General features: G+C 31.4%; 1 protein-coding gene across 2 annotated transcripts; it reads left to right on the forward strand.

Annotated features, from left to right (window-relative positions):
• The first annotated feature begins 584 nt into the window (after positions 1-584).
• On the forward strand, positions 585-25,064 carry LOC134692862 (translocation protein SEC62-like). 2 transcript variants are annotated; one of them, XM_063553470.1, is made up of 9 exons: positions 585-971; positions 14,470-14,587; positions 16,057-16,159; positions 16,920-17,025; positions 17,820-17,909; positions 19,904-20,017; positions 20,743-20,803; positions 21,620-21,739; positions 22,163-25,064. In XM_063553470.1, exons 1-9 carry the CDS (start codon positions 615-617, stop codon positions 22,594-22,596), a joined length of 1,503 nt encoding a protein of 500 aa, XP_063409540.1. In that variant the 5' UTR covers positions 585-614; the 3' UTR covers positions 22,597-25,064. The 2 variants fall into 2 exon arrangements, with proteins under 2 accessions (XP_063409540.1, XP_063409541.1); XM_063553471.1 differs by lacking the exon at positions 585-971 and adding an exon at positions 2,583-2,680.
• Positions 25,065-25,615: the final 551 nt, after the last annotated feature.

Raw genomic sequence — 25,615 nt, forward strand, 5'->3', positions numbered from 1 at the left:
TCTTCTATATTTTCAATACCGTTTCACCCATAATCTCTATATTCTTTACATCTTCATAGCTGTTCAGTACTGCAGCATGATGAAACAATAAGAAATGAGACAACCCCTTCCATTTTTTTTTTAAAAGAAAAGACTTAAAACCCTACAGCCGTCTTCTTGTGACGGCAACACTGAAAGAATTAGAAATAGAACACCGCCCCCTTATCGTCCTAAAAAGAAAGTAGAAAGCAATGACACAGTCCCTTAAAAAAGACAATTGATTTCAAGTAACTGTCATGAAAGCTTGTATTTCATTTTTTCGTAAGACTTTAATAAAATATCGACCTGAACATGCTTGAAATATTTGCCCAGTGACTGCATGGACGTTACGCAACCTACGGTTAATCAATAAATTATAATTATCCTCAATAAAACAATTCCTGCATGATTTTTTAAATGAACCACCTTATTTGACGGAAGCTATGTAGATATGTATTAAAATATAGCATATCTAAACGGAGGACGACACGTTATATCTGTATAGAACATATAGCTCCAGGCTCTGTGGCTTTGTACGAAACTAGGAAGTTAAAAATGGTAAGTACTTTTGTAATTCGAGTCCAAAATCTGACAAAATGACAAAAGGACAACAAGGTATTCCTCTGCGATCAAATGTGGTAATTAAACCACAATTTATCATCACTGATTTCTCTTCTGATGAAGATGTTGATTCAGATGAAAATGTCAATGAAAGTTATGATACAGATAATGAAAAAGGAAATGATAATTATGATGGAAATTTTTTCAAAAAGCAAAGTTTTGATCATGAAGGAATTGTTCCTATGGAAGTACTTCAAGAAAATAAACCCAATTCTTTGATTGAAAATGTGACCGAAAATAATGCAGAGGAAGAAGAAGAAGAAACGCCTATTGAGGAGACTGAGGATGAAAAAAATAGAAGAAATTTCTTGGATTGGAAACAGAAGTTAGAGGTATTTGACCTGCTGGGGGTTTTGTACGTGTTTTAAACATGAAAAACCCGAGTATTTCTGAAGTTTTGGTAAAGGCACAGGTGTTATTTTTCATGTCCCCCCATCATTTCTGTAGTTAAGGTCCTTTATATAGATAATCTATTAGTTTACAGCCAAATACGCACGTTTATTGTGGAAAAGTTATATCAAATCTGAATTTCCAAATTTATTCATTTGCATTTCAAGTATCTGTATATTCAATAGTATATTTATATTACCGTTCATTTGCCTGATTTATTTTTACAAAACTACTGAACTCCGGGGAAAATTCAAATCGAAAAGTCGCTAATCAAATGGCGTAATCAAAAGCTCAAACACATCAAACGAAAGCATACTAACTGTCATATTCCAATTTAAACTTAGTACAGGCATTTGTTTTGAATATGCTTTGTTCAGACATTTCTTTTCTTTTCGTTATTAAATAGAGATTTTGCCTGATTGCTGAAGCAGAGCAGTGTAATACTCCTCAGTAGATAATTAAACTTTTATCGGGGCGATTTCTCTCAGTTATTTTGGACATTTTGTCGTCTTGTTCAATGTTGAGGTCATATGATCGGATATATAATTATGCTGTTAGGAATTTTGGTCCTCAATGCTCTTCAACTTCGTACTTTATTTGGCCTTGTTAATTTTTTTGCCGGGATTCGAGCGTCACTGGTGAGTCTTTTGTAGACCGTCGAAACGCGACGGTCTGGCGTATATATATACTAAATTTAGTCCTGGTATCTATGCTGAGTTTATTTATTTCATTGAGTGATTCAATCAGTATGCAACGTACAATAACCTTTCACCAAGTATGGAATCAACTCAAAAACATGACAAAGCTGTTTCCTAATGATTGAAATTCGTTCATTACAACAATATAACTTTATGTACAAATATGATATTGGAGACCATAAACCATTGCCTTATAATTTCTTCGACGATTTTTCCTTTTGTCTGCCATGTAATAACAACGGTTCTGCATTATAATGTGAATGTTTGAAATAAAATTTAACGGTTTTTCATTATAATGTGAATGTTTAAAATCAAATTTTCTAAACAAAAAACACGAGACAATCAATTCATTTTTTTTCTTTCGGACTCTTTAGATACATTGTAAAGATGATATCTTACAAATTGTCATTCAGCCTTGAAAATAACTTGGAGCTTCCTCATTGTAAAGTTGTTGACATGTTGAGAGAATTTGTCATGTTTGCAGTCAACTTGAACTAACTTGATAATTTTTTAACTTTGCAATTACAAGAAAGATATATTATGTAACTTATATTATTTGTTTATTTATGTATTCATTTATTTTCCGAGTGTAATAATATATAGAACAAAAATCAAAGATCACCTTTAGCAGTCAGTCACGATAAAGTTGCAGTAAATATTTCACTGACTTTATTTGAGAGAATTGAAATCTGAATTTATCATCCCGGATGTCTTATATATCTTCATTTACATAAAACAGTTTTGCAAAATGAATAACTATTCTAATTTTGAATAGTGACAGGAAAATTGAATTATTTCAAATAATTTCGACTAAGTTCAATTTTCCTTCTCGTCGATATCTCATTACGGTAAAACGGTCGTGTGTCCGGTACTCGGTACAGTTTTTAGAAAGACTCCACGTAAAATTTGTAAACATGGCAGACAAAAGGAAAAATCGTCGAAGAAATGATAAGGCAATGATTTATGGTCTCCAATATCATATTTGTACATATATTGTTGTAATTAACGAACTTCAATGATTAGTGAAAAGCGTTATCATGTTTTTGAGTTGATTCCATACTCGATCTTTGCATATATGACGTCCTTTCCGTTGGTGTAACATATGGTCGTTTTGTTTCCTATTTTTATTATTCAACTAAATAAAACATTGCCCCCTGAGTTGTAAATAACACAGGAAAAAATATGGACCACTTCTTCTTCTTCTTTTCTGTATCTTCCTCCTGCTAATGAGGAGCACATCCAAACGGATTATAAGAATTAATTAATTGGCTTATTTACACGGGCACAAATATCAATATAGAATGTTACACGGCACAATATAATCCATTTTAAAAGTATTCCATGAAACGTTATTTTAAAACTTCTATCATAAGTTTTAAATGTTAATATATACAGATTAAAAATTTCAGACTGAAATCTTTAAAAGTTAAAAAGGTATCATATAAATGGTTTTGTAATCAGCATAACACAGCAAGACAAGGCCACTATATTTGCTACTGTTATTCTAGCAAGCAAGCCAAGCCATATAGATTAAGCCATTCAATAATGCTATAGTTAAGCATGCTAAAGTCCAAGCACACAGATGATATATAAACGATAGCTATTGATTAGTCACTATGGTTAATACTGAGTATATACATGTTCACTGTTGTTAATCTATGTTCATTGCGTTCAGACGCTTCACATGCATATCATAGCACATTTTGCGAGATGTTGATTCTATATTGTTCATAAGTTCTACATCATAAGGTAGATATTCTCCGGTGAGTTTCCTACAGTCTGTTATCAACTGGCATATAATGTCTCTATCATGAAACTTGCTATTCCACTGGGATCTTCCAATTTTGTTCACTATCTCTTGCTTGATAGTTCCATAGTGTTTTCTGCGGATACCTTCAAGAACAGGACATCTTGTAATAAAATGAGTAAGGTTTTCTTCTTCAATCCTGCAAATGGGGCAGATTGAGTCAGCATTTTCTATTTGAAATTTTGCCTTGTTAGCTTGAAGCATGTAAGTTCCAGTAAGAATTCTTGCCTTAATTATTGCCCTTTTTGTTTCTCCTGGTAGATTCAGAGCTGTATTCCACACTGCATGAGTTTCTCCAATATTTATAGAGTTAATATCCAAACGATGAAGAGTTGATTTTTGAGAGATTTCTTTTTTTATCCATTCTTGCCAAAATTTTATGATTGCAGATCTTGTTGTATGTTTCCAGTTAATTTTAGTTGGTATGTTTTCCAAAAGTTCTTCTATAGTAGGCAGATTATATTTGTTTAGAATAGAGTCAGTTCTTTCTAGAAAAGTTCCTTGATTTACTTGTAGACGGTATTGTCGTATTAAAATTTCTTTTAGGTTTTGATTATCTGATGTAAGAATGGAATGAAGAAGACTCAATTGACGTTTGTGAAGCTCAGCTTCAAGTGGAAGGGCACCAAGTAATGCAAGAATTGCCACTGAGGCTGTTCTGACAGGCAGAGATTGAATGTTTCTCAGGAATGTTGAATGGAAGTCGCTGAGTGCTTTTAATTGCCTTGCATTTAGCGGAAGGACCTCTAAACTGTAAAGGAGACGAGGCAATATATATATTCTGTATATATTGTAGGACACACGTGGGTTCAGACCATTGGTTCCATGAACGCCTGTTTTCATCAGTGAATAAGATGTTCTTCGTGCCAGACTTATCCTTTCATCAACATTTAACATATTCTCATTTTTGGAAGATCTTGTTAATCCAAGATGAGTAGCTTTCTCTGATGTTGTTATTTCCATGTTCCCTAATTCCCATGCTGACAGTGTCTCTTTTCCACTATTGGAAGAGGATTGATTTTGTTTTAATAAAACTAATAACCTTTTTTTTAAAGTCAGTGACAGAGTGGTACTAAAGACTTGAAGTTGTGTCATTTTGATCTGTGTCAGTCTACATGTAAATGCATGTCATTTCGTAACCTGGTCGTTTCGTACCTGGTTGATTCGTTAATAGCTACATGGATTTGTAACTGAGACAATTTGTACCTGGTGTAATTATATATGGTTATAAAGTGTTGATTTGAATTGATTAGTTTAATGGTAAGTACACTCAGTGACAGGTCTCAGGTAAGAAACAACCTAGTAAGTTACGAATCGACTAGTTACAAAACGACCAGGTTACATACCTGTCAACTGACCCGTTTTCTGCGGGTGTGACCCGAGATTTTCACAATTCTGAGGGATCACCGGGGACACCCGCCGGGTCATTGAAATAACCCGGAAATTCCGAAAATGACCCGATTTCACCCGTATTTCTTAGCCTTGAGATTGATTTCATAAGTAATATTCCTTTGAAATACCGGCAAATTCGTAATTCTTCCATGAACAGGAAGTTCATCTTCCTATGTAAACTGTCAAATTAAGTGACTTAAGTGCATGGCTTCATTTGACAGCTTTGGTGTCAAACACACTGTTCATTAACACCAATTTCCTAAGCTTTATGTCGTAAATAAATTGCACTATAAACATAAACAAATTCAAATTCAAATATTTTATTGGACAAAGCACATATGATACAATGCGTATTCCAAGATATAAACACATTAAACATGACAATTTATGCAAATGGACCATAATTTGCTAATGGGCTCTGTTTCCTATAGAAAAGTGATAAAATGTGAATTACTGTAAGAAAAGTTGCAACTACATCTAAAGATGCCATTATTTTTATCAACATACACGTGTATGCTACTCTTCCCTAGAATTTTTTTTAAAATATACGAATTTCAAAGATTCTACAACCGTATTTGTGTCGTTTCTCACGTTACTTTTTGCTTCCGAAGAGCATAACGCTGACTGATTTATAGATAATCGTCACCGGCAAATTCATAACTTTTGCTTTCAAATAACAAAGAACATCGACCAATAAGAATAGTGAGAAGAAAATGCTGAGAACTTTAAGTATTTATGTAGCAGATGTAAGAACAGTGGCGTGATTTTTGTGTCCGATTTCGTAACGCAATTTTTAGATGATGTTATCTGCTTTGTTGTAATAGAATTCTTAAAAACAATATGCAAATATGAACTCTCGCGAGATGTTCAAACAGGTAAATCCGAGATGATTTACATCCCTGTTTTGATCTTCGTAATAATTAAGTAAGAAAATTACGTTATCGTTATGCGTTACATTTCACACGAAACAGAAGTCCAGTTATTTATTAGAATTGTTTTTGTCCTTAAGTTCTAATCATTTCCGGTCATACGTGAAACATGTGATAACGCAATTACGGCCAGATGTACGAAATACTAGGGCTAAACATTGTTTTTGTTTCTAACGGGATGTTAGCAAACATAACCTGTAGACTTGTTTCGTCTTGTTTAAAAGAGGAAAATACAATTGTTAAAGAGATTGCGCCGGTGGTCTGTTATTTTTCCTATGTGCATAATGTTACATACGATCCTGTGTGAAAATAAATGCCCAATGACTTGACAAAATCGATTTCATATTTGACAGACGTTAGAACACACTTCGTTTCCTGATAATGACATGAAGAGTCCTTGGAAAAATCAATCGAAATTACGTCTCTTATCATTGTACCAATGCTCGTTGGATTGATTTAACTTCAGCAGTAAATATTACTGGATATTTTAGGTGAATAAATATAATTTAATAAAAAATACATGTTAATATACCGTTACACTTGGAATGTACAAAGTTGGAATCTTTGTCACAGTTTTTAATTAATATTTTTTATTCATGTTCTGCAAACACTTATCAGAAACGCAATAAACTTGTCAAAGGAGAAGTAAACTTTTACCATGCATGACTTGAAAGGAAGTACTTTATTGATTTTAGCCCACTAAAGTAGGTTAAAATGTGGAAACCATGTAGATGGTGTACAGGTCACAAGTATCACATTGTGCCTATTTTAAAGATTTTAATTCCAAGTTAAAAGTTTTTTTCTTTACTGGATTTAAAGAATGTTACAATTGCCAATGATTTGGAATAAATTGTATATAACTGGAATATCAAAACCAAATATAAATACATTTTTTTGGCTTAAACATCAAGATACAACGATTATGGTATCCTGTATCAATGAAGAAAATCTGGAAAATTCTGAATAAATTGTACTAATTGTTTTCAAAACAAGCACATATTTAGGAGTTTTATAATACTGTTACATTTAAGATGGATTTTAAGAAAAAGTATACTGTTCAGATTATTTTAAGCAGATTTTGCAATAAAATAAAACTAAAAAAATGCTTTCGGTTTCTTATGGTTTCCTGTCAGGTTTAAAAAAAACTTTAATATAACATTGAAAATAGATTTTAAATATTAACATGAAGCAAGTAACACTAGTACATGTAATGGTGTTTATTTATGCCTTTTGAATTATATTGTGCAAAATAAAGAAAATAAAGATTGGTTTCCTGTTTGGTTTCATGTCACGTAAACGGTGAATCAAAATGTATTAATTTTTTCTCGAAAACTCAATTGTTCCATTCATACTATTCTAACACCAACACAACCCACAAAATAAAAGTTAAAATTTTAGAACTTATAAAAAAGGATACAAAAAGAAACCAAAGGTCGAATACCAAATTATGGTCCAAATACAACATAAAGAAAACATTTGAAGTACCAATTATATATAATATCACAGTATTACATAGTATTATACTTATGGTAGACCAACTGACATTAGATTATTATTTCGAGCTTTAAAAGCTTGACTTAAATAACTACTTCTTTGTCTGGTGTTAACTAGATTTACTGGGATAAGTAAATAGATTGTTGATTTAATATCATCATCATTATTAAGGTTTTTGAAAATATCAAACTTCTCTCGAAGGTCTTTATATAGAGGACAATGTAAAAGAAAATGAACTTCATCTTCCACTTTATCTTTACAAAGTTTGCAGTATCTTTCACTTGCTAAAATTTTTGGTTTGCTATACCTCCCAGTTTCAATTGCAAGTGAATGTGCACTTATTCTAATTTTTGTAAGCAGTGACCTATCATATTTTTTAATATCAAATCTTAAGTAAGCTTTCAAGTCAAATGATGAGCACATTTTACTATAAAATCTTAGTTTACCTGTGTTATTAGATTTAATATTCTCAAGTTGACCCAAAATCTTGCATTTATAAACAAACATATTTCAACTAGTTACTTCCCCTTATTTGTCACCATTCAAAATTATTCCTTATATTTACGTTTTATGGGTGAAAAAGATTAAATCATAAAAAATATAAATTCCAAATACATATTGAAAAGTATCTTTTCAATATTTTTATACCTTGTATACCTTTATACAATATTTAAAAAAAAGTTGAAAATTATTTTTTAATATTTATACTTCCTTTTACTGTATTACTATATTTTATCATAATCTAATTTCCCCACCATAGAAAAGCCGACCGTGCAAGGGCTGTATAGCCAGTCAAGGTCGTTAAAAACTTCCATTTGTTGTAGAAGATAGGTTTAGAGGCAACATAGCTAGTGTAAATCATAAACATTCATAAATAACATTTGAAAAATAAATGGTAGTGGTTGATGATTACAAAAAGTAGAGGATATAAGACTGAGTACCACAAATTTATAAAAATCCTTTAGAGTGCAATGAAACAAGAATTAATAAGATTTGAAATGACTGAACCAAGTGAACATGCATTAATGTTTTGGTATCTTTGATATACATTGTAAGAAAATGTACCATAAATACTGAAATTCAGCTTGATAAAGTTCGTACACTTTATGACCTGAGATTTGATTCTTCAATGCAGGTCATGACCTGCATTTTCATCGTCACAGGTTGACAGGTATGCAGGTTACGAAACGACCTGCAACCGTCAGACTGTGTCTATGATCTAAAAATTCATTCCTAAATTTCATCACTTGATCATGTTGATCAAATCAGTTTCAGTTCACCCCAAAACTTGTTCTCTCCCAGTGATGTTCACCCTCTTTTACCTTTGAACCCCAGGATTTTTGAAATGGGGTATTATTCATTAAATGGAATTATGTACCACCCTGGTACATGTGGTATCAGTAACATGTATCAAACACAAAAAACATACTAAATATTTGATTTAAACATATATTCATCTGAATAAACATCAAATAATTTGAAAAAAAAAGTTTTGGAGTGTATGGCGCAAATGAAAACAGGGGGTGAACATGTGTGATGCTAATGTCAATATGGATTTTGAAATTAAGGTTATGTGAGCATGCTTTAACATGATATGGTCCGAGACCACCATTGTCGTCCCTTGATTTTCGTTGTTCACAAATATAGTCCCTAGTGTTGACAGTGGGTTACTTGCCATTAATTTTTATACCTCTTCCAAATTTATTTCTCCATGTTTAATGCCTCAAATTGCAAGAAGGGGGATAAAATTACACTGTAAAAAAATTTGGGTCCAGAATTTTAAAGGAAAGTAGTGATTTGGTCCAGCTGAAAAAGGTTGAAAATGAGCACTTCGGAAGCTGTCAAAAGATTTCAAGACGCCCTAAACATAAAATTGTCCATATTTTGAGTTAGAGGCGATGAAGTTTTCTATAATTTTGATATAATTTGTCCCAAAAGAAGTACAACACACTGTAAAAGTTTCTTTGAGAAAGCGCAGGTGGGATTTTTTTTATTTTCATTTATGTTCTAAAAGAAATGCACTACGAATTAATTGTGTTCTCGGACCTAAGAGGTGAAATCTGTAAACATAGAATTTGTACTCTGGCAACTTCCCTACATTATTTGATGGTGTCAACTTGTTAAATAGCATGAAACTAAAGGATTTAAACTTTTATTTTATAGAATTTCTGCAAAAATAACCAATTTTGGCATTTTATGGTCAAAATAGGCATTTTATAACTTTTTCAATATTGATGCATAAATGGCATCCTGACTTTCTATCTGGCAGGTTTTCATGTGTCAATATTTGTGTTTCTATGCCTTTATCTACTTCTTTTACTTATTTATGAACTCTGAATCTACAGAAAAGAAGTTTATCTCAAACAAAATTTGCAAAATGTGTTATATAAATGACCCTTGTCTAACGCCTTGTTTGGATGAAGTCAATAGTGGGGAGCTTGGTACATAAAATTTGATGTCCATATTGAAGACCTCACTAAATTTGTATCAAATGCACTTTACAATGTCTATTGTACCTGTTCCATTTCACATAATATCTTTCTTTTCTTCTGTAGGATAGCAAGTGGTTTAAATATAAGCCTGTTGAGAATAAATTGCATGCAAGTTTTTCCCTAAAAAGGCAAAAATCTTTGTATCAGCCCATACTGCTTGTAAGAAAAGTTAATTGCAAGAGTCTTTTTGTGCTCAGATTTGTTGAATCATGTCACATGAGTATAGAAATGATAAAAAAGACACAAATTTTTATTTCTTATAGTCTCAATATGCATTTTTTAATGTAAATATGTGGCACGGCCTAAATTGACCCTAAATTTTTTCCACTCTTAGTTGGCCCATGACCCTTTTAAACTAATATGATATGTTATTTGTAACTTTTCTTTCCATTTAAAGTACTTTTAATACATATGTAAGGATTATGTATAACCAGAAAGCTTCACAAATTTAAAATTGGTGGAAAATATTACATCTTCATGTAAGGCCCCCCTTCATTGAAAAACCTCAATTTTTAGGCGCAGGCTCATATAAATTTGACTTTTGAATAATTATGCCAAGTCTTATAAATCAAATGAGTACTCTATTGCTTTAAGTACATGATAAGTTATATATTAAGTCATTTAAAGAGTATTTTTTTGCAATATTTGAATTTTTAAAGCCCCAAATGTTGATAGTTGAAATTTTTCAATGTTAACGTCAAAATTTTACACGCAAAGAGGAGTATAGAATTTTACTTAATGTCTATAATATACATCCTATTGTCATGAAACTTTGTAAGCAGTGTTATAATTCATTAAGCTTTGGTCATACCAAGTCTTTTTAAGATTTGTCAACTCTTTATACCCTATTAGGTCCGAGACCACCATTGTCGTCCCTTGATTTTCGTTGTTCACAAATATAGTCCCTAGTGTTGACAGTGGGTTACTTGCCATTAATTTTTATACCTCTTCCAAATTTATTTCTCCATGTTTAATGCCTCAAATTGCAAGAAGGGGGATAAAATTACACTGTAAAAAAATTTGGGTCCAGAATTTTAAAGGAAAGTAGTGATTTGGTCCAGCTGAAAAAGGTTGAAAATGAGCACTTCGGAAGCTGTCAAAAGATTTCAAGACGCCCTAAACATAAAATTGTCCATATTTTGAGTTAGAGGCGATGAAGTTTTCTATAATTTTGATATAATTTGTCCCAAAAGAAGTACAACACACTGTAAAAGTTTCTTTGAGAAAGCGCAGGTGGGATTTTTTTTATTTTCATTTATGTTCTAAAAGAAATGCACTACGAATTAATTGTGTTCTCGGACCATATGCATTTTTTGGAAAGATTTTTAAATGAGAAACCCTTTTAGATGATAGCAGAGTTTTAGTGTTTTATAATGGTATTTGTCTTTTGTCTTCTTCGTTTAATACTTATGCCAGTCTATCAGAAGATAATTCCTTTAATCAACATTACACTGTGACCGTGCGAACATGTTAACAGTCCTGATACCCCCACAATTGATCAACCTTCAAGATAGTCAGACCAGTTGATCTTTTTAAAGTAGAGCTTTACCCAAATGGCAAAAAATGTGTGTTCTTTTTTTGGTACAAACATTGATACATGTGTGTGTACCTACATTGTATAAGGTCTCCTCTCTGATAATTTTTTTGTGACTCCCATTCAGCCTCCTCTCCTATTTCTAAATATTCTTGATCCACCACCAAAATTTTAGTTTAGATATCTGTGTTCTGCTCATAGTGATCAGTTACAGTCATGACAGTAGAAGTCAAAATTCACCTGTACTTTCATGCACATCATAAACAAGATGTCTGTCAAATATTTAACATCTACAATGTATTTAAAAACATCGTCTAGACAGCAGACCAATGACTCCCTACATAAAAAAAATTTGAGACCAAATAAATTATTTGTACATTTGATGACAAAATCTGTGTAAAACTGTAAATATCTGACAAATACAATTTAGCCAACTCTGAGGCATTAGAAGAATAATGCTATCATTATAACATATGGTTGTGCACTCTTGTGTCAAAACTTATAAATTTGACTCTTTTCCGACAAATATTATTAGTTTTTTTGCTTCAACATGTTCAAACCACATTGTAACATATAAGAAGCACCATGATTCTTTGTTGATAGGATATATAGATCTTTATCTGACTCAGGTTTAAGGTTCTGGTCAAGGTATTTTTTAAAGTACATTTTGTAGTTGAAGCCTGATCAACATAAAACTTTTATGTACACAACATGATGTACACATGTTCATTATAATAGAATCTTTCTAAGTTAATGCCTAACTAGATATTTTACTCCGATTTCACAGTCCACTGATCATGGAAAAAGATAGTGTGAGAGGGGCATCTGTGTACTATGGACACTATTTTTTATCCTATATATTTTACCATCCAAGTTGTAACGTTGGTAGCCTATATATATTAAGTGAGAGACAAGCCATGTGTACTGATTAACATACTTTAATATAATGCTAGAGCTAACTAATCAACACAAATACATAAAGCAATAAAACGCGACCTTATCTGCTATGTCCATCAACACAACACGTGCGTGAACTCTGAACTCTATAGATATTTATGAATGAATGAAAGTTACAATATTACACAAGTTAGCAGGTTAGTGGAAGACACCCAATATATTCTAACACCTGTTATAATCTTTAAACTTGATAGTTTGATCCCCTAGGCAAATTACTGTCATTGCAGGTGTGCTAAAGGTGTGGAGGACCACTAGACAATGTTTAACATGTTAAGATCTACTTCTATCACTCCACTCAACTTGACTCAAGAATAGTTATATGTTACATGTGTTATGTTCAATTTGTCAGTTCAATTTATTCTGTTTCAAAGAAGGCCTTAGAAGTAGATTGTTTATCATGCGATTGAATTAGAATCTTGTATAAATATCATGTACAGTCGACTCTCGTTATCTCGAAGTCAGCCGGACCAGAAAATTATTTCGAGATACACATATAGTTCGACTCAAACGAAAACCAGAAGTTTGACAGAACAAGGGACACAACTCTTGCTTAGCTTGGTAAAGCTAAAATAAATCCGGGTGAATATGGGAATGGGATCGATATGCTGGTATCAGATTGATGTATTTGTATGTCATGGTCTTTCATTATTATAATAACTTTATTTTTACTTAATCAATTGTTTCAGTTACATTTTGTTCCTTTGGGAGTAATTTCCAATCGATTATAATTTCATTATTCAGGTCGTTTATAGTTGACAAAATGCTTTATTATCGGATACAAGATATTTTTAGATTTCTCTTCATTTTTGTTTTATCTCACTTTTTCTTTCCAAACAAAAACAGAACAAGATTAAAGACGCCGATTGAGTAGTTTTTAAGTGATCATCAACGGAAGTCATAATCCTTACTTTATACACACCAAGCTCATTAGTTTAAATCACAATTAATTGTTTTGTAAACATTTTAAATACTTTTTTAAACATTAACAATGTATTACTAATTATTTATAAAAAATCTATAAAAGATAATCTCAGGTAAACACTCATGGAAATAGCATGTCATAAATCAATACAGTGGTCAGTGACTGTAAATTTAATTACACGTGTATTGTCAGATTAACTCTTCAATCCTTTTAAATGCCGGAGGTCATGTTTTGACATATGTGTATTAGTTCGAGATAAATAATGAATTTTGAATGCTTTTGTTAACCTTGGGATCGTTAATTTAGTTCGACTCAACCGAAATTTCGACTCATCCAATTTCGACTCATCAGGAGTCGAATTACATACATTTATATGGAACTAAGTTCGGGACCACATGAAAATTTCGACTCATCCGAAATTTCGAGTCAACCGAGTTCGAGACAACGAGAGTTAACTGTATATACAATATATTGAACAAAATGTTGAAATTTTGTATATTTGTTTTTAAAGAACCAAAAGATACACCTGTCAGTTTTGTAATTTGTGATCTTGGTCATTAACCTATGTACTGTACATGTAAATTTATTATATTTGTGGGATAATAATTTTTGTGAATTTTGTGGTTATTAAAAGACGGACAAGGTCATGTAGATGAACCACAAACTTCAATGTTCTATGAAGTACTATTTTTATTTGTTAAATTTTGAAAAATCAACTATCCACAAAAAATGCATACCCACGAAAAATATGAGAATCCACAGAACATACTACATACTGCATTGAACATTGCTTTGTACTAAGGAAACAAAAAGTAGCTAAAAAATGTATATACAAGGTACTATAATCAAGTTGTATTTGAAATATATACAATATGTCAATATGTCACATGTGTCAATTGTATATCAACTTCTTATACATGTTATTGGTGACTGAAATAATAGTATGGGCTATAGCCACACATATATCATGTATAAACATGTAATTATCATTTATATTATTTTTTTTGCTGTCATTATATATACAACATTTTGTGAATATTATAAATAAGATACATTCATTGTTGAAATGGATATATATATATATATATAACTCTTATTAACATTAAACCATTGTCAAATAATCACTAATTGCAAGAATTGTGCTGTCTCCAACCTCTCTAGATTAATTTGGAAGCTCGAATCTGTTGTTTCAACTATTTTATTTTTATTTTGTAGAATGGAGAAGAAAAGTGTACAAAAGAAGAATATGCTGTGGCCAAACATCTTCGATTTAATATACCTATTAAAGAGGCCAAGTTTGTAGCAATGGGAGAAGAAGTCAAAAGTTTCATAGGTTTGTTATATTATGTTTTTGACTACACCCATACCTGTCAACCTCTGAAAATGAAAAGTCAGGTCATGACCTGCATTGAGAAAAAAAATCTCAGGTCATAACGCGTACGACATTTTGCGGGCTCAATTGAAGAACAAAAATATGTTTACATATAATTTATATAGTCAATATGTATATAAAACAGTTAGAACATGTATACAAGTTTATTTCAGACTATTGTTATATTCCATAGTAGCAGACTTGGCATTCTTTAAAAGAACTGCACTTGGTTTCAGTTCATAGCAATGCAAATGTGTATTCATTTTACAAGAAAGAAGAGCACACAGTGTATCCTTATTAAGATCAGCCCTAAACTCTGTAGCTATTTTCTTTACTAAAGAAAATGCCCTCTCACTGTCTGCATTGCTGTTTGGCAAAACCAGTAATGTTTTAGCAAGTTTTGACAAAACAAAAAATCTTGGCTTGTTAAGAAAAATGTCATGCAACTTGGACATTTCTCCCCAAAATGTACCAATGTCAGTTTCAGGGGAAGTGCAAAGTGGAAGTTCATCTAAAGGGGTCAACTGATAGTCACTGAACTCATCTTGTAGCTTGTTGAAAATATCGTTACGTAGCTCAGGTAAACAAGTCCTACATTTTGACTTTTGGTTACATTGAAAAAGACCGATAAAACCGAAGGTCGTATTACTTCTAAATACTGGAAACAATTCCGGTCAGAAATCCGGGTGAAACGGGTAATGTTAGAAATTCCCGGGACCCGCCGGGTAAAGAAAAACTCCCGGGTGAGAGGTGAAAATAACGGGTGTCACCCGCAAAAAACGGGTGAGTTGACAGGTATGTACACCAGTTTAAGAAGGCAAGATTTTAGGAATCTGACATTAAAGATATCGAAAGCTTTTTATAAAACTTACAAAGACACACTTTCAATGACTTTTCACAATCATAAAAACATATTTTTAAACAGATAAAACATATTAAGGAGGGGTATTTGCGAAAATACCAGTCGAGAGAATGTTAAATTTCACGAGCCTTAAGGCAAGGGAAATTTATTCTCAAGACTAGTATTTTTCGCAAATACCCCTGAAGAACATGATATCTGTTTGATTACACCGAAAGTTAATATTCAAAAACTCATTGATGATCGTGACGTTACAAGCATCCAGTCAGATAAAGTATTTTTTGGCAAATACCATGGCAGAGAGGGGAAAAAAGGCATATCCTATTGGCAAATACCTTGGCAGCGTTAAAAAATGGATAAAATTCATTTCATAACAGTAAACTGGTGAAAAATACACTGACTATCAACCAATCAAAATCCAGGAGTCTTACATAAGGTGTAATTATTATATAAATTGCTGAATTAACATAGAATATGAGAAAGTCAATCAATAGCAAGGTTTGTCTTATTCATGTTATTGTTAAGAAAATGAAAGAGAATTTAGAATTTAGATTTTTTTTTTTACTTTCAGCTAAAGATGCTATAGATGCTTTAATGGATTCAAAATGGGCGAAGAAGTCTGATGGTGAAATACAGATCTCGGACAGGAAGTCATGTGTTCATCTGATGAATACGTAAGTCTGATACAGACATAATATGATTGATATTGCAATCTGTTTTCACAGTCAAATTGCATTGACTTTAGAAATGTCAATGTATTGGTAATTGATTATGTGTCTCTGAAGAGTTTTTATAAAGAATCCAGGTTCTGCAGCATTTTAGAGTTGTTTGTTTATAATAAAAGTTGTTGTTTATTTCACTCGAAATATTTCATTTGGAACAGCTATAAGTAAAAAAACCAACCATACATTGTACACGTCTTGAAATGTAATTTTATTAGTACTCAGCTTGAACAGTCCCCAATGAAGACTCACATTCTACTCATTTCTAAGCCTCAAATGAATATTTTTCTGCTCCTTTTATGGGCATTATGTTTTCTGGTCTGTGTGTTCGTTGTTTCCTCTGTCCTTCCGTCTGTCTGTCCTGCTTTCTGGGAAAGGTTTTGGTCGTGGTAGTTTTTGATGAAGTTGAGGTCCAATCTACTTGAAACTTAGTATACATGTTCCCTTTGATAAGATCATTCTAATTTTAATGCCAAATTAAGAGATTTTACACCATATGCACAGTCAACTGAACATACAAAATGATAGTGCCGATGGGCATCTGTGTAATATGGACACATTGTTGTAATATTTATCATAATGTTTTAAATTTGAAAATTTAACTGCCTCGAGAAAAGAGATATAATGTGTCAAAGAATAAATTGCACACAGCAAGGATTTGGCATCTTTTATCTTTAATAATTTGTGCACTATTTTTACTTTTTTATTCCAGTTTCCTTCAGAAAGGATTATTCCACAGAGCAGTAAAAGTGGAGAGAAAGAAAGATAAAAGTGACAAAGCAAAGAAAAAGAAAAAAGATGATGATGCTATTGAAGAGGTTTGTTGATAGTACATCTTTTTAAAACTGTAACTTCTCTTTAATACATATTCAATGATGTTTTTTTGACATCACTTGCTTAATTTTTTTCAGCTTTGAGTGTTTCTGATGAAGTTCAGAAAAGCGCTTCCGATGCAATCAATGTATAGTTGTAATATTCTATTCAGTCCATCCTAAGAACATGTTGAATGTCATTCAATTTTTTTTTTCTATTATTTTACTTTTTAAAAAATGAGGAAAATCATAAAATTAAAGTCTTAAACAAGTATTAATGAGGAGTCTTTATGTGAAGTAAAACAGATTAGAAAATTCTTGACAGTTACATCCTAAATGAGAGCTTAATCTTCAATAATCAGGAAAAACTGAAAGAAAAAAGAATCCATAAGTTATGTCGACCTTTTAAGAATGCAGCTAGAGGCCAAACTTTATATATCTAATGCATCCAAACCACTGTTCTGGTTTTACCTTCACCAGGAACGCAAAAAGCCTTAAATTTGAAAGACATGTGTTTATATACAAGAACCAAAACAGTTGTAGGGCTATATGAAGATTTAATATGTATGAAATAGTTACGGTAGTATTGTAAAGCTAAGGTTGACCCCAATATCACAGTCCACTGAACATTGAAGATGATAATGCAAATGCTGCATCTGTGTGCAATGGACACATTCTTTTTATTTCCAACTTTATCATTAGAAACAAATTACAAACTAGATAATATTGATAAATAAAGTTAACATGACAATGTTCGATTAAATTTGCTGATTCTGTAGTTTATGAATATTTTATTTAAGGATAAAAAGTCAAAGAAGGAGAAGAAAAAAGCCATCACAGAGGGACAGGATAGTGAGACAAAAACAGAGGATAAAAAGAAAGACAAGAAGGTGTGATTTAGGATTGTTATGTTTAATTAACTAGAATAAGTAAAATATCTAGAATAGATTTGATTGTGCAGTATAAACCCAAAACTATAAGGCAGCAGTAAGGCTCTATAAAAACTGTTAGCTAAGATCCCTAGGAATTTTTATATGTTGCTTAGAGGAATTATGTTTAGGTCTGCATTTTTAGCTCACCTGGCCTGAAGGGCCAAGTGAGCTTATGCCATCACTTGGCGTCCGTCGTCGTCTGTCGTCGTAAACTATTTCAAGAATCTTCTCCTCTGAAACTACTGGGCCAAATACTTCCAAACTTTAACTGAATGTTCCTTAGGGTATCTAGTTTATTAATTGTATCCGAGGTTTTGATCTGTCAACAAACATGGTCGTCATTGCTAAAAATAGAACATAGAGGTCAAATGCAGTTTTTGGGTTATAACTCAAAAACCAAAGCATTTAGAGCAAAACTGACATGGGATAATATTGTTTATCAGGTCAAGATCTATCTGCCCTGAAATTTTCAGATGAATCATACAACCCGTTGTTGGGTTGCTGCCCCTGAATTGGTAATTTTAAGGAAATTTTGCTGTTTTTGGTTATTATCTTGAATATTATTATAGATAGAGATAAACTGTAAAAAGCAATAATGTTCAGCAAAGTAAGATTTACAAATAAGTCAATATGACTGAAATGGTCAGTTGACCCCTTTAGGAGTTATTGCCCTTTATAGTAAATTTTTAAGCATTTTTTTGTAAATCTTAGTTATCTTTTACATAAATCTTCTCCTCTGAAACTACTGGGCCAAATACTTCCAAACTTTAACTGAATGTTCCTTAGGGTATCTAGTTTATAAAGTGTATCCGAAGTTTTGATCTATCAACAAACATGGTCGCCATTACTAAAAAATAGAACATAGGGGTCAAATGCAGTTTTTGGCTTATAACTCAAAAACCAAAGCATTTAGAGCAAATCTGACACGGGGTAATATTGTTTATCAGGTCAAGATCTATCTGCCCTGAAATTTTCAGATGAATCAGACAACCCGTTGTTGGGTTGCTGCCCCTGAATTGATAATTTTAAGGAAATTTTGCTGTTTTTGGTTATTATCTTGAATATTATTATAGATAGAGATAAACTTTAAAGTGAGCAATAATGTTCAGCAAAGTAAGTTCTACAAATAAGTCTATCTGACCAAAATTGGCAATTGACCCCTTAAGGAGTTTTTGCCCTTTAAAGATTTTTTTCACAATTTGTTCATCATGTTGACTTACTTTAAAAAATCTTCTCCTTTGAAACTGCTGTATCAATTTCAGCCAAACTTAGGCTAAATGAGTTTCATAGTATGTAGTATAAATTTTATATTTTATTTCCTTGTATGTCAAGAAACATAGCTTCTATGGCTAAAATAGAACATCGGAGAAAATGATATTTTTTTTGCTTTTGAAGAAAAAAGGACGATCCAAAAAACATTTTAACAAATTGAAAAGCCAAAATAATCATTGATGAGAGATTTAACCAAAAGAATTAAGGTGAGCGATTCAGGCTCTTGAGAGCCTCTTGTTTGTTTTGTCTTTATAATTTATGTTCCTCCGTTCGTTCTTTAGTAAGTTGGTCCGTCTATCCAGCTTCAAGTTAAAGTTTTTGGTCAAGGTAGTTTTTGATGAAGTAGTCCTATAAAATGAAAGTGCAAGAAGGGCATCTGTGAGCTATGGACACATTCATGACATTATGGTTTTTAAAGTTGAAATTAAGTGTGAATTTGTGAAAATTTTCATAATCTATAATCTTGAAGTTTTTCACGTTTAAAATTTGAAAATTTAACTGCCTCGAGAGAAAAGATATATTGTGTAAAGTATAATTGCACACAGCAAGGATAAGGCGGAGAAAAGGAAAAAAGACAAGAATCACATTCTAAAAAGAAATTACCAAATAAAGATTTAAATAGAATTGCTTTAGAAAATCTATTATTTTAGAAAGGTAATTTGCAGCTGTTAAATTTTCAGGATGAAGATAAAAAAGAGGAAAAAAAAGAAGAAAAAAAAGAAGAAAAGAAGAAGAAAGAAAGAAGACTGAAATTAAACATGCATGATGACCAAATTTTCCTTGACGGAGATAATGTAAGTTTGGTTTGTCAGTTGTCAATTAGCTGGAACCAATTATATGTCATATGATAAATGTCTTTACATAACACTTTGAAGTATCATTTATTTAATATATTTTTTGTAACTATCAATCCTCAAGGAAATCATTTTAGGAAGAACATGCCCTAAAATGTAGTATTTCTAACATATTTGTTCTCAGAAATCACTTGTGACATATCAACAGGTTTAAGATTTAAAAACTTGTTTCAACTGGTCAAATTTTTAAATGTAAAATGAAATTTATGAAATTTCAAAGAAAAAAACTAAACAAAGTCACATGACATATTTGGAATCAAAACATGGTCTTTCTGATGAAAAACATACATGACTACCCTTTGCTCTTAAGGATCTAAAAAAACACTCTGAAAGATTTGTGGATAAAAGAATTTTCTGTATCCTCTGGATTTATCAAAATGATACACATCTTTAAATATTTGGAGGCTGAAATTTCATTGGCTGAAGTTAGGATTACCAGAAGAGGAAGGGGAACAGATCCTTGTTACCAAAGAATTGGACAGGGGATCTATATTTAAATCAGATTGGACCATTTTTTTTAATCACATGATCAATTTAAAAGCAGATTTCTTGATGAGGCAGAAAGTTAAATTATCGAAATAAAGTTTTGCCTGACAAAACAGGATTTTGATGAAAGTAGAAAATTTGTAAACATGTGAAATAAAGTTATATTTTTTGTCTCCTAGATATATGTGTGGATATATGACCCTATACCAGCAAAGACATTTTTAATTGGACTTCTTATGGGTAAGTTTGAAATTTGAATACTCTTATTTTATTGGTACATATTTTTTGTACATGTGTATAAGATGGGACTTTCAATGGCTTTCATTGTATTACAATAGTTGAGCATCAGGGAGGTAAAAGATACCTTAGAGACTTGAAACTTGTAAGATGAGAATAAATTAATAATGCCATGGGTAAAAAAGAAAAGCAAAAATGACAAACAATATATAGAGCACAAAACACAATATAGAAATCTAAAGACCAAACATTAGCCATTTTATTGATATAAACATGAGAAAATGTGGTATGATTGCTAATGAGACAACCCTCCACCAGAGACCAAATAACATTAAAGTTAATTATTATAGAACAAAGGCCTTCAACAATGATCAAAACCCATAACACATTTATTATGGTGATTGTTTTAAAAACAGTGAAAAAAAGCCAGATTTATCGTTTGATTTCAGAAAACACAATTACAAAAAAAGCAATTAAATTCAAAAGGACAGTTTTAATAAATGTTATGCTAATTTCATCACATTTTTCCCAATGCATTGCACAACTTCTCAATCTACAAAATTGTCAAAGAAGGAACTGAATTGATGCATTGAAATAGAAACAGATATTGAAATCTTTCAGATTTACGCATACAAAATGAAAAACAATGATGTCAACCATATTTTGTATTTAAAACTAGGAACAGAATAATATAATCAATTTTGCTTGTTTCTGAATCCTATATAATTCAAGTATCAGATTTGTATTCTTTATGATGTATATATTGATTTATTTGAATAAGATATTGTTTAAACTAACCATATTGTTTATCTTTTACAGTTGTTGGAGCTGTGGGATTCTGTTTGTTTCCCCTATGGCCAGATGAGATAAGAATTGGAGTTTACTATCTTAGTTTAGTAGGAGCTAGTTTTGTTGGATTTGTTCTATTTTTAGTTGTTTGTAAGTATTGCTTATTACATGATTAATATGGCTTCTACTAACGAAAGCTTCATTTGTGGGTACTGTTGTTAGAGACCACTTATGTCAGTACACCTTTCCTATATTGCCTATTTTTTACTTAATTTTTATTGACTATGTTTGAAAAAAAGTCATGTATAATCCATATTCATTTTATATCCTAAAATCCTTATCTTCTTGGAAAATTAGGATGTGTAACCTTTTCAGTCATAGGTGAAGATATCAACCAACTGTTTATAAGAAAATCTCAACAAAAAAAGTTCTTTTTCACTGTCTTATATGTCTTTTTATAAACTAGAAATTTATTTTATCATTGAACACAAAAAAGAAACTAAACTCTATAAGAAATGTGTTCACATTATATAATTCAGAAATTAATTAACCTCTTCTGTTTATCCATTCCAGTGAAACAGATATTGTTTTGTTTGTTATGGTTACTGACATTTGGAAAAATACATTTCTGGCTGTTCCCGAATTTAACAGAAGATGTTGGTGTTCTAGAATCATTTAAGCCATTTTATGAAGTTAAACGACCAGGTGAAACAAAAAAAGCCAAAGACGTTAAAAAAGAAATGAGAAAACGGAGGGAAAAAGCTCTTGAAAATGAAGAAACGGAAAGCGAAACACAAGAAATGGACCCAGAAAAAACAGAAGAACAAGGATTTGAAATGGTATCTCACGAAGATATAACTGAAAATGGGGATAAAGGTCAAGATGAGAATGGCGAGGAAGATAAAGATCATGAAGGAGACGACGAAGATGTGGGAGAAGAGGAAGACTTTAAAGACAATGAAACAGGAGACAACTCTGACAATGGCGAAGATAAAAAAAATAAATGAACAATTGTGTCCTTGTTTTAATCTAGTCTGTTATCATTTCGGGAAAATGGATTTTATTTCAATAGAATAGCAAAAATGAGGATAAATGTGACCCTTGTAATACGTTTAAAGGTCAATATTGGTTCAATAGATATTCATGTCATATGTAGCTTGCATAATTTAAAGAATTTGCCTCACTAAATGGTTCAAGGGTTATTTGTGGTGGCCCTTTTTATTTCCTTGAACCATTTTAGGAAATAAATTATGGGTCCATTTTTTTTACTGGTAGATTTGTAGTCATAAAAGGAAAGGTTAATAAATTATTGCATTTCATTTCATTGTATCATAAAAAATTGCCACAGAGTTAGATTTTTATATGGATGTCATCAAATAAAATTTAAAACAATAGCACGAATAGCTGTTTTATAAATCAGACATGCTTTAAATTACATAGTTGTGATAAAATACTATACATGAGGGAACCTGCAGTAGGAAGATAGGGTACCAGTTGAGTATAGAAGAGAACCAGGGTCTCTTAAACAATGTATACATAATATGCCATTTCAGAATCTGAAGAACCATGGGAAATTTCATTGTTTTTACCCCAAAATAAAAATAACAGCACCCCATTGGTGGAATTTTCATTGTTTACAACATTTTTAACCAATCACAGCATTTTGGTGTACACATTTGAAAATGTTACCAAAGATTCATCAGATTCTGAAACAGCCAATTGCCAAAGTTGCACCTTTATTTTAATTTATAATCAGGGCTATCCCATTAAAATGAATGCTGGAGGGTAAGAGGGAAGGTTTTGATTGTTGATGTAGTTGTGCATCATTTATGTTTAAATATCCTTTGATGTACATGCTGTACACACAATTTCTTAAAGATAGTATGTTTGTTATATATTTTTGAAGTTTCTTTATAACCTCCCACATTCCTTTTACTGGAATATTCCTTAGGGAATCAGTCAGAGTCAGAAAGTTTATTTTTAAATCAAATATTAAAGTAATAATTATTTCTGTGTTTAGAACACAGGCTAAAATTTGAACACTGGATATTTATTAAAAACAAAAACTTTGCCAAAAAAAACCCATCTTAAAAGCTTACACCTTTTATCTTAGAAATAATTCAGGTCTTGTTTTTTTCAATGAATTCAGTTTGGTATCTTTTATGAAGTGAACTAATTTTCTCAATATTTTACTTATTGTACAAAAAAAATCATTACATGAAAATTAAAAAAGATGTTATTACCTGTACTTCTAAGGTATTTCCTGGCAATAATACTGTATGTACCATTTCAAGTCTTCATCATGATCATCATGTCATGCTTGTTTTCTGAACATTTGTAAGCGTTTATTAGAATACAACTGCCTCATGCATGCACTATTTTATTATTGTTGAATTAAAGTAGCACAATACAAAGATTCTATAACTCCAACTCCCAAGTTTTAAAATGCTGTAACTTTCTTTATACATGTTATAATGCTCGAAAATTTATAAAAGTGGTAGTTATGGATAGCTAACAGATTACTCTTTCAAATAAATGCAATGAAAGTATGATGCAACAATTAAAGAAATGAAAAAGCTAAATTCATTAAAGTGAACTGACCGATATTTTGCCACTAAATACATAATTATTGCATAATAAAAATATTGCATTTATTTAAAAGTTTAATATTTTATCTATCTATATATACCTCTTTTATTATTTTGTATGCATTCATAAGAAAGTTACAGCATTATAAAGGTTAGTGATTGGAAGTAAAACAATTCTTTGTATTGTGGTACCTTAAAGAAGTATTGATTATTGTATGCATCTTATTTCATTTTAACATGTGATACAAAGAAATTTGTTGCATCACATTTTACTGTTCATCCTTCAACATCAACCAATAACTTAATTTTGGATTTGAAATATCTTCTGATTGGCTTATAGTTTGTTGTCTATAAACTCACGTACATAATTTTGTCATGATTTACTCTTTCAAAATTGAAATCTAGAATAAAATTATAATTGTAATATTTTTTCTGTTTGTTCAGGAATAACCTCTAAAATGTGATACCCAATTTAATAACAAACTGCACTGTTGTCAAGTGTGAACCACTTTTTTGTGTAATTTTTCAGAGAAAGAAAAAAAACTGTTACAGTCATTCCATAAAGTGATTCTATGGAAGATTGTGCATCATTATTTATTAAATAATCTAAAAAATAAAGAGGAACACACAGCCTTTAGTTAAGCATTAGAATCAAGTACTGAGAATTGGGATGCATCTTATATCATTTAAACATGTGATAAAGAGAAAATAGCTGCACCACATTTTATTATTCATTCTTCAACATCAACAAAGTGATATCATAGAAGATAGTGCACCTTTATTCATTATTTGTTATATGCCATCCCATAATATTTATTATTAATTGTATATCTATTCAGTATTGTCATTAACATTTGAATACATGTAATAAAAGAAGGAAGACACAACATGTGTTTAAACAAGCTGCATTTGTCAGTCACCTGTTGTTCAGTAGTGCTCGTTTGTTGATGTGGTTTCATAAGTGTTTCTTGTTTCCCATTTTTGTCTCACCTTGACTGCTTCCTTTATCCGAATTAAAAAAAAACAATTATATTAGTTTGTGATTAAGTCTAGTTTATGGCGAACCACTGGTGGTAGGTCAATGATATTTGGTATCTAGTTGTATTAGCATTGGCACATCTTATATCCACAGAGAAGATTAGGCCTTGACCCTTCGGTCATGGTCTATTTACTTAAAAATGTTTGCTTAGTTTACATGTATTAGTTTTTGATTGGGTCAGTTCAAAGAGAACCGTGTGGTAGGCCAATGTTAATTGTATGCAGTTGCATAGGAATAAGCACATCTCATTTCAGTAAAGACTATTTGGCCCAAACGCCCTTACTCGTGGTCTATTGACTCTAATACATTGACTTAGTTAACATGTACGAGTTTGTGTGATTAGATCAGTTTAAGATGAACCACTAATGTTAACTCAATGATATTTTGTGATATTTGCCG

The sequence above is a fragment of the Mytilus trossulus genome, chromosome 12 (genome assembly GCF_036588685.1).
Source record: "Mytilus trossulus isolate FHL-02 chromosome 12, PNRI_Mtr1.1.1.hap1, whole genome shotgun sequence".
In the NCBI taxonomy this organism is placed as follows: domain Eukaryota; kingdom Metazoa; phylum Mollusca; class Bivalvia; order Mytilida; family Mytilidae; genus Mytilus; species Mytilus trossulus.